The sequence below is a fragment of the Lytechinus variegatus genome, chromosome 11 (assembly GCF_018143015.1).
Source record: "Lytechinus variegatus isolate NC3 chromosome 11, Lvar_3.0, whole genome shotgun sequence".
Taxonomy (NCBI): Eukaryota; Metazoa; Echinodermata; class Echinoidea; order Temnopleuroida; family Toxopneustidae; genus Lytechinus; species Lytechinus variegatus.
The window spans coordinates 10,754,229-10,764,488 of record NC_054750.1 but is presented as its reverse complement, the minus strand read 5'-3'; the positions used below and the strand labels follow the sequence as shown (position 1 = coordinate 10,764,488).

Genomic DNA, 10,260 nt, shown 5'->3' with positions numbered 1-10,260 from the left:
CCCTTTGAACTTCAGTTTCTAAATCTCTTCCCTTTAGGCCAAAGTTGAAAAGTTTTCGACACTCCTATCAGCTTACTGATCATAAAGGAGCATCCGCAAGACACGTCGATTTACTCAAAGATTGGAAACCGCTCTACATGCCATAAGTCTATATAGGCCTAATTATCGACGAACAAATTATCATTCCCAAATATTGGATATTGTACTGTCAGAGAAAAACATTTCATAGATGCCTGATATCAATATCAATTGAATTTTCAACTATAAAACAAGTGGTGAGTTATCAAGTTATGTACGTGATGTTGCTTTCCAATTTTTAGTGATCTTGTTAGCTTATTCCTCTGACCTCCTCCTCCTCAGGTTCTTCTTCTTACCCTCCTCCTCCTTCTTGATCATCATCATCATCGTCGTCGTCATCATCATCATCGTCACCATTATCTTCTTCTTATTCTGCTCCGTCTCCATTTTTTTCTCCGTCTTCTCCTTCCCCGCCTCTTTCTTCTCCTTCTTTTTCTTTTTCTTCTTCTCCTCCTCCTTCTTCTTCTTCCAGTCTTTTTCTCCTTCGCCCTTGTCTTTTTTTTATCATTTCTTACTCACTCTCCTTCTTCCGCTGCCCCTTCCTTTATTTTTTTCTTCATACCGCTTTCCCTTCTTCTCTCTCTTCTACGAGAAAATAATTGTGTCATCGTTGTTTTTTTTATAGTAATATATATTGTATGGATTGCCCGAGTACAAGATGGCAATTGAAATCAAGACGGCAACGACATTTCAAGAAGACCAAGGCAAGACTTCGACCCTCTAAACCAGTTTCATCCACCCTCGACCGGTTCATTCCCCATCGCCACATCGATATCTCGGAGTTTCAACTCAATTCTAGTATGAAGAAGAAGACGGAACAAGACAAACGGCAACAACAACCATCGTCATCCTCGATGTCGCAATCATACGACACCATGGGAGAGAGTTTTACGACATCGTCCTCCGATGAAAGTTTGATGTCTGTGTCGACATCGAGCTCGCTCTCAACTTCTCTTTCCGAGGATGCCTTAGATGATACGGTATGTGTGTCAAAAATGAATTATTGTCATTTCTCAGTTTCCTTGCCAAGTACCGCTTATTCATAGTCATCATTGAAAGATTTATGTCCACTTAACAGCTATATGGCAAAATAGGTTAAACTTGATAATTTATGTACCAGAATGGGCTAATCTTTATCAATTAATGTTATATTAGCCTTTAATTTTCGGGTCTTTGCTTGATCCACCCACCCTGTGCACCCATTGAATGGGACGGCCCAAGTTCGTTCTGAAAACTAAGTCAGAAAAGAAACTTTTCGAGATGACTTCGATTACCATGGGCCATTAAAATGCATAAACATTTTAAGTTAAAATATGACTGATAAATGATAAAATTTCCCCTGATTTCCGAGGTTGCTTGGGGTGATTTAAAAAAAAATATGCCATTTTCAGGCCAAGGGTTAGACGACCCCTTCATTGATTACGTGCAAACCCATTCCACATTCACGTTTCTTTCGCTTAGGCTTTCCCCTTTAGTTAATGTTTTGTTTTCAAATTGCCATCATTTATCAGGTTTTTTTTCTCACGAACCCTTTAGACTTGTTACGGTGATCCCTTCAGCGAGGAAGTTGCTGCAATTCTTTTTGAAGGATATGACAAGAAAAGCGGAGATGTATTGAATTTCAGGTCACGAAAATACGAAGCAAGTAAGATATTGATTTGACTTAATTGCGACTTACTATTATGTATACCAGTAGTGGATCTAGCTTTTTGCTTAGAGGGAGGTGGATATATTAACAAGCAAAAAAAAAATCTTCACTTCCAAAATATAAGAGGCATTTTTGCGGCTTTGGCCCACTTTGGGTTCTGTTTTCTTTTACTCTGCTGCGACGTAATGCGTCGTAACCCCCTCCGATATCCACCCCATCCTTTCTCTTTCTCCCTTTGAGGGAGCCCGAGGAAGGGGGGGGGGTACGGGTTACCTTTTAAGATCCGCCACTGTGTAGGATTAGGTAACTCTAGACCCGGTCCAAAATACCTTAAAAAGGGTAATTATTATTTACAGTTATTTTTTTTTCATCAGCCCACTTAACATATTTTGATTTACTATTGACATGGATTCACAAAACAAGTGAAGAAATTATCAAAATAATTTATATATTAAAATATAAATTTCATATTGTACATGAAGCGTATAAAGAGAGCTATACTTTGATGATAATTATAATTTAAAAAGGAATGAATAATTCAAAAAATTATAATAAAAAATGATAACAACGATGATAATGACAATAATAGTAATTATAATAATAATGATAATAATATAGAATAACTTGATAATAACATCTTAATCTTATGTTTTTCTTGAAATTCATATGATTATCGGGCCCTTGGAATGATTTTCTGACTTGAGGTGCTGACGTATATTTGAAAAGAAGAAAAAAGATTTAACAAAAGGTTTTCAGTTCAAAATGGAGATCAAATTGGTCCAGACAAATTTGAAAAGCCCCCCCCCCAAAAAAAAAAGGGGGGTGACTATACAAAATGAAGGTCATTTTGGTTACATTTTTCTATTTCAACACATCTTCCAGAATACCTGGGGGTGCTGCCTTTGGAGAATAATACACGCAGCACCCCAATGATGTCCCCAGCACCCCGGCTTCAATTTCCAGGGCCATGTATGATTAGGTATTTAGAGGTATAATATGACATACATACATTAACGTGCTTTTGTGTGATGATCAGTTTTAGACGGACTAATATATGGTTTGAACTTAGACAACTTGCAGCAAAAATCCGCATCCGGGAAAGTAAAGTTATTTTTAAGAGGGCGTCTAAGATGGCCTTTATTCACTGAAAATCGATATAACTCACTCATAATCCACCACAGAATCATAATTCGGTTTATACTCCAAGCTTGGGATAAAGTAATTTTAATTACCTTTTTTCCAAAAGAGCGCAGAGACTCAATGTTTTCGACTTCACGTCACTGTCATGGATGTGGAAATACTGATGGGAATATGACAAGCAGACGACATGCTTATAACCACCGTCGAATGTATTTGGATAATCTCCAGCCAGAGCGAATTATTGGAATGGGACAACGTAAGTTCTGATTTTATTTGAATTTGAATACGGGTAGATGTAGATTTTAGGAAATGCATGGGATGGAACCATAGGCGGCGGAAGCGGGGGGCGCGGGGGACCTGTCCCCCCCTAAATTTGAGGTGGGGGGCGATCCCCCCTAAATTTTTTTTGATAACCTGTATTTTTTGCTGTCAACATTTTAACAATTTATGTTGGTCCCCCACCCTAATTTTTTTCGCTTCCGCCGCCAATGGATGGAACGAATCATTTTCGATCATGCGCAGGAGATGGTCAGGAGGGGGAGTTAAGGTGATGCTTTTTTTATGTTGATGTGTAAGAAGGCTAATTTCTGAAAAATGTCAAATGTAGAGATGTAAGATCTAGGTCTTATTTATACCTTCCCCCTTCCATTCCTGCAGCTCTCCGCACACCAACAATAAATTGTATTATTTTAATTCATTTTAACACTATATTTTTGTCATCATGAGATATGCTTTCCCCTCTCTCTCTCTCCCCCCTCTCCCTCTCTCTCTATCTATCTATCTGTATGTAACTATCTATCTATCTATCTATCTATCAATCTATCTCTACCTATTTACCAATCATGACTGTGCCCACCCATCCATTAGAAAAATAAAAAGGTGAATCCTCAGGAAAAATACTTCATTTTAAATCTGGTTGTGGTGCATGAAAATATTCCCCAAATTCATTATCATTTTTTGTCATCTCGAGAACAGGTTATGATATCGCCGATGTCCAAAGTGACGGCGATGTCCTTTTCATAAATGATGACGATGTCCACGTTTGGAACCCAATCTCGAACGTCAGTTGTGAACTTATTTTTAAGAAAAGTGATGACGTCGCCAAGATCAGCTGTGCTGGATGGCATGACAATGCGAAGATGTTTGCAACTGCAACAACCCTTGCACAGAACCGGGCTTTTATTGTAAGCACTAATGTTGATAGGCTTGAGGGGCAGACTTGGCTTAGGGGCAAAACTCAAAATGTATTCAACAAGCATTTGACTCATTATACTACTGCTGTGACATATCATCACAAATGTTGAATTTAAAATAGATCTTTATTTTTGTTTTTACTTTAAGATTTAAAGTGTTTTACTTTAAGATTTAAAGTGTTATTAAGTTAACTCCCGAGACATTGTGCTATGCTCCGTTCCGTTTAAAAAAAAATACCCAGAATAAGGTCCGATGTGACACTTTCCGGACCAGTTCTTACCGTTTTTCTATCAAAACGTAGCTATATGGACAATATGGTCCTTGTCTCTATGAACAGCTTTCTACCTCATATATCTAAATGGTCTATATTCTAATTTTCTAAATGAAATAAAAATAGATTACAATTAAAATCGTTCATTTATCAAAAGGTAACCACAATAATACATATACTTATCCACCTAAGAGGGACATTTTCATTCTTTCTGTCTCTCCAGACATTGACAAACCTAGAATCAAGAATATGGCGGGAGTACTATGACGAATTTGAACTTGAGTCAAGTCCTTTATGCATTCAATGGAATAGAATTGGCATTACCTGGTAAGCATTGTAAAGTAAACAAAAAGGATTTAGTGGTGACTTTATTTCAAGCTACTCATAATGAAGGTGGTGGTGATGATGGGTATTCATTAGTGTATCACTTTAAAGGTCGCCATTATTATCACCACCATCAGGAACATGACCATCATCATCATCATCACCACCACCACCACCATCATCATCATCACCACCACCACCATCACTATCGTCATGATCATGATAATCGTTATCATCGTCACCATCATCACCACCATCATGATCATCACGAACCTCATCACCGTCCTCCTCCTCCTCCTCATCATCTTCATAACAATAATAATTATACTGATAATAATGATAATACTAATAATGATAATAATGATAATATTAATCATAATTCATCATCATCATCATCATTAGCACCACCACCATCATCATTATCGTCATCACTTATATCACCACTAGCACTTAACCCCTGTGCTAATCACAAGAACGTACTATTCTTAACTTGCAATAATAGGTGAAAAAAGGTATGATCGTTTAAACCAATGACACGATAATTCTCTATATAGGCAAAAAAAATCAATCGGTTAATCATGATAATATATTGCTTGATGATGATAGTCCCATGTGGTAGTGTTGGTGATGAGGATGATAATGAAGATAATGATGATTTTTCATTTTAATACAGATACTGATCATGATGATGACGACGACGACGATGATGAGGATGATCGATGCCTCTAATTAACGGTGGTGATGGTGAACAATTCATATTGATATTGCGATAAGTTGTGTTTGAATTTCATTTTAAGTCCCAAAACGACATAAATATTTGTTTTTTCTTTCTCAAACTTTTATCAAAAGCGGCTGCGAAGACGGCGGTGTGTATCACTACGATGACCGATGCAGATCAAACAGACCTGTGCTAATGTTTGATGGACACTGCATGCCAGTCGTTTCCTGTCGATACAATAAAGCTCGAGACCTTCTTGCAACCGGCGATTTGCAAGGGGACCTGATGATCTGGGATATGAGACAACCGAAAATCCCAGCCAACAGTTTCAAAGAGGCCCATAAGGGAAGGATTTCGGTAAGTTATCGATACCGAAAAAAACCCAACGAGGGTAGGGGGAGGGGCAGAGATGTGCCCACCAAAAATTAAATGATGAAGAAAATATGACAATGAAAAGAACAGTAAAGGAAATAATTTGAAAATGAAAAGAGTGAAATATATGTTTTCTTTTATCTCAAAATCTTTATTAAAAATAGATTTTCCTTTTAAGGCGCCAAAGCAATTTTAAGCAATTTTACATGATAAGCTATCATCATGCATCTCAAATATTTGACTCATTACGCGACTAAATCTAATTCCGTTTAGTGTGATCGTTGATATAATAATCATGTCAGGGCTATGTGTCTATCCTCGGTCGTCAGCTGATGTATTGACACCCTCGTAATAACTACTACATTTTGTAGGGGATGTCTTGGTGTCCATGGCAACCGGATCTCTTGGCAACCGGAAATACCCGGCATCAGCCAACATTGAAGTTCTGGAACCTCCTCACTGGACTCAAGAGTAGAGAGCGACGCGTATCTCACGAGGTATTTTTTTTTTTCAATATGGTCAATTACGTAGGTTGCCAGCCTCTTTTAGCGGTCATATTCGTGTATGAGACACATGAAGGGTTACTTTTGACAGTAAGAGCGTAGAGAGGAACCACATTTCATTTTGGTATATGTGATTAAGTGATAATTTTCGCGAGTAAAATGTTGTGGAATAACTTAAGGACGAGATCACCACTCACCGACACAAAAAAATAATGCGACTTTATTTTGGGGACCTGATTGCTCAATGTAATACTTCTTTAAAAAATTACCAGGTCTTTAATTCAGCAGACGAAGCGAGCTAGGAAAAACATAATTATAATGACAGTAAAACTAATGGAACTTGTTGGAATTCCTTGCTGTATGCCAACATCTTAATCTGAATAGTCTTTATGGATGGAAGCGTTGGGCCCTAAAATGATTGTAAAAATAGCACTTCTCTTTCTTCTTTTTGTGGTCCCTCTCCCCTCTTCTTCTTTACCTTTTTGTACGTCTCCTCCTTCTCTCCTTCTTCTTCTTTCTCCTCCTCCTTCTTCTTTTCATTCATCTTGTTTTTGTTCGTCTCCTCCTCACCTTCTTTTTCTTTTTTCTTCTTATCATTCTTCTTCTTGTTTTAGATAGGAATACAATTTTTGTACAAACTTTTCTATTTATTTCTTGTGTGAATTGCCGATTTTCTAACTTAATTCATTTTCCAGGTTACCTCTGTTCAATGGCTCGAGAGTGAACAGGAACTTATTTCAAGTCATAAGAGTACTCCAGAAGCTATTGTTTTCTGGAACTATCCTTCGCTGGAACGCTGCGGCACCTTGACAAATGATGATGATGAAACGAATAGCACAGGACTAGTCAGCGTCAAGAAATCATATCAAATGAGTAAGTATATAAAAATGAAACTATAAAATGAACCAGATATGAAAAAAAATGTTCTAAATTTACTCAGTTTTAGGCACTTATAATTCAGGAATAAATCCTGGATGCTGCTTCTCGCACACGTCAGAAAAGTGAGACGAATCGACCCCAAAAGTAAATTAGGCCTATACAAACCTAATGGTGAGAATTTTCTTTTAAGCAGCTGTCCAATTTTGTTCTTTGTTTCCTTAATTTCTCCCTGGAAGTTGCCACATCGGAAGAAAGTGATTCAATTTACGTCTGGGATTTAGAACAGACCAGGGAATCCATGACGTCACATAGGGGACAACCTTCCACCGTTCTTTCCAGGAGACGATCGCTTATTCAACTGGGACTGATGAGATGAGACATTATGGAAACGTTGTTTTCTCATTTCAACGTATACGTCGTTCTGTCACCGAATGTAAGCATGAAGGTCCTATCCCATATACAAGCCAACAAGTGAAAAATGGGGCAAGGTATACTGGGACACAATGGGATCTAAGTAAAGGCAAATTAATTGACGAAGCTTTGATTAGCTAAATTAAGTAAATAACCCCCATCCTATACCCCCAAATATTGTTCATGTTAATTTGCATGCCCCATTTATATAATGATAAAAAAATAATATACAGCAGTTATGTAGCGTTTAAGAGAAATGTTTCTAAGCGTTGCATATACTTCCCCGGCTGCATCACCGACGACCCTGATCGGACGCTCGAGCATTCAAGGATGGTATCCCTTTACTACACCTGGGTGGAGAGTGGCAAATGTAGATAAACGCCTTGCCAAAGGACACGAAGGCTGTGGTGGGATTTGAACCACAATGCGACAAGGCATCTTGATCCCAATTAATAATATAAAATAATAACTGAAAACATTCTTTAACTACTTTAGACCATACTTTTTGAAAAAAGGATAAACTTTGCGGCAAACATTATTGTCACTGTTGTGTGACCTCGATAAATTTTCACATTTACTAGTAATGTTTATACACTTTTTAGCTGCTTCTCGGCGAACCCTGGCAAGGGTGAAAAAAAAATGAAGTAAGGAAACAGCTTATAATGAGTAGAGGTCATCTGCCTATAATAAAATATTTCTTAAAATGAAATTGAGAATATATATGATTGTGCCAGTTAATTCCATTAAGTCCATGCATAATATTATATAACTGAAATTATTTTGTTGCTTATATTAGAAAAAAGCCTAGATATTTAAAGAATGAGAACTTTTTTTGTATTTTTGAAATACTTCGAAGTCGAAGATTATTTTGTTTTGTCATTAAAAGAAAAATAAATAAAACGTCAAAATTGGTTTATTTTAGCAAATGATGAATCAAATTCATTATTTGCTCGTATGTGATGATGAATGAGAATGAAATTAATAATTGAAAAAATATAAGTAATTATATTGATTGTGGATGTGACAATTGATTCTAGCATAATATGTGACTCATCAATGTTGATTATATTCTGTATAACTATAAAATCAGAATTTTCATTTCTTCGCTCAATTATATTTTTTTTTATTATTAAATGACAAACGAGGAAGTAGTTTGATGAATGAGAAATGCTGTTTTTGAAATTTTATGTTTGAAAGACCAAGTCGAAAATCACATTTTAATTTTGCTTTGAAAGTAAGAGAAAGAATTGATAAAAAAATATGTTAATTTAGCAAATGATGAATTAAATTCATTATTTGCTCATCAATAACTAATAGGTGAAAATGACAATGTCAAATACACGTAAATGTCAATAAATACATTTAAAACGTGACGTCATACGTTATATCTGATCTGTTCATTTCGTGTTGTGTCTATGTAATTAAGAATGGTATATATATATATACTGTATAGACAGAGACAGGGGATTTTTAAGTCTGGAAAATGAGGAGTGGGTATGGTGGAGGAAATCACATGCAGACAGGCACATAGGGTGATTTCAAGTCCGGTGTTGGCCGTGGTGCTGGTGTTGAAATTTGGATTGATTCCCCTCGCTCCAAAACTTATTCAGAGTTTGTAAAACTGATCCAGATGACATTATTGACATCTCAACAACTAGTGAGTGACTTTTCAGGACCATCTTCATATTACGTTAAATCGTGTAAAAATTGAGCCTAACCAACACCAAAATGTCAACACTGAACTTGAAATCACCCACAGTTACAGATTAAGAGAGAGAGGGGGTAGCATGGGGATAGGAGAGGGTGAGAGAAGGCGAAAGACATTATGAAGGATTGTATAGACATAGGGAGGTCGAGATATATATAGGAAAAGATAGAGAAAGAAAATAATCAACAGAAAGGGAAAGATAAAAGGAGAGAGAGGAGAGAGAGAGATGGGGTAAGAGGAAGAGGGACGGGAGAGAGGTAAGGAGAATTGACAGCGGAAAAGTGCATTCAAGCACCCCCTCCAAAGAAAAAAAGGGAACATTTGATTCAAAATATAGAAAAGTATATACTGTTTATTATTTCAATTTTTTGCGTTGTAGCTCCCCGAATGATATACTAGAGTCAGTAATTTGAAATGCCAATGCCATATAGCTATGGTAGTAAGTCTGCCGCATTTGTGTTGAGGGACAGCCGCGATGGGAAGACTTGTAGTGCTGGTAGTGTGTGCAGGGCGGATCCAGGATTCCCCCCCCCAAAAAAAAAAGGGGGGCACATTTTTCTTAGGAAAATTTGACATGCAAAAAAAAAGAAAAAAAGGTTTTCCCTACAAATTGAAGGTCATTTTGTCTCATTTAAAATTTGGCAAGCAAAAAAAAAAAGAAGTCCTCACCTGCGTATGAACGAAATATTCCAATTAGTTTTTTTTTGCCGTTACTCTCAAGGGGGGGGGCACACTTTTCTATGAACGACTTATTTACACTTAAATATTGACTCTGCTCTCAAGGGGGGGGGCGCATGGACTTGATGTGCCCCTCAAGATCCGCACCTGATGGTGCGTGTGCGTGGGGGGGGGCACAAATCACAGGATTTTCCAACAAAACTCTAAAAGCAAAAAAAATGTACATGTAAATGTTACTTAAATATGAGATCATCCACATGACCATACCCATGCAGCGTTAGCATGGTTAGGGAAAGTGAAAGTTGCCATCCCCATGCCACCAAAAAGAGAAGACTG

General features: G+C 37.2%; 2 protein-coding genes across 2 annotated transcripts; both read left to right on the top strand.

Moving 5' to 3' along the window:
- Nucleotides 1-716: 716 nt before the first annotated feature.
- On the top strand, nt 717-1,740 carry LOC121424202. Its single transcript, XM_041619810.1, has 2 exons — nt 717-1,058; nt 1,615-1,740. Exons 1-2 carry the CDS (start codon nt 717-719, stop codon nt 1,738-1,740), a joined length of 468 nt encoding a protein of 155 aa, XP_041475744.1.
- A 2,820-nt stretch (nt 1,741-4,560) lies between these two features.
- On the top strand, nt 4,561-7,897 carry LOC121423691 (anaphase-promoting complex subunit cdc20-like). Its single transcript, XM_041619118.1, has 5 exons — nt 4,561-4,658; nt 5,505-5,730; nt 6,117-6,242; nt 6,944-7,121; nt 7,364-7,897. The coding sequence occupies exons 2-5, from the start codon at nt 5,569-5,571 to the stop codon at nt 7,501-7,503; spliced, it is 606 nt and encodes a 201-aa protein (XP_041475052.1). The 5' UTR covers nt 4,561-4,658; nt 5,505-5,568; the 3' UTR covers nt 7,504-7,897.
- The last annotated feature ends 2,363 nt before the right edge of the window (nt 7,898-10,260 follow it).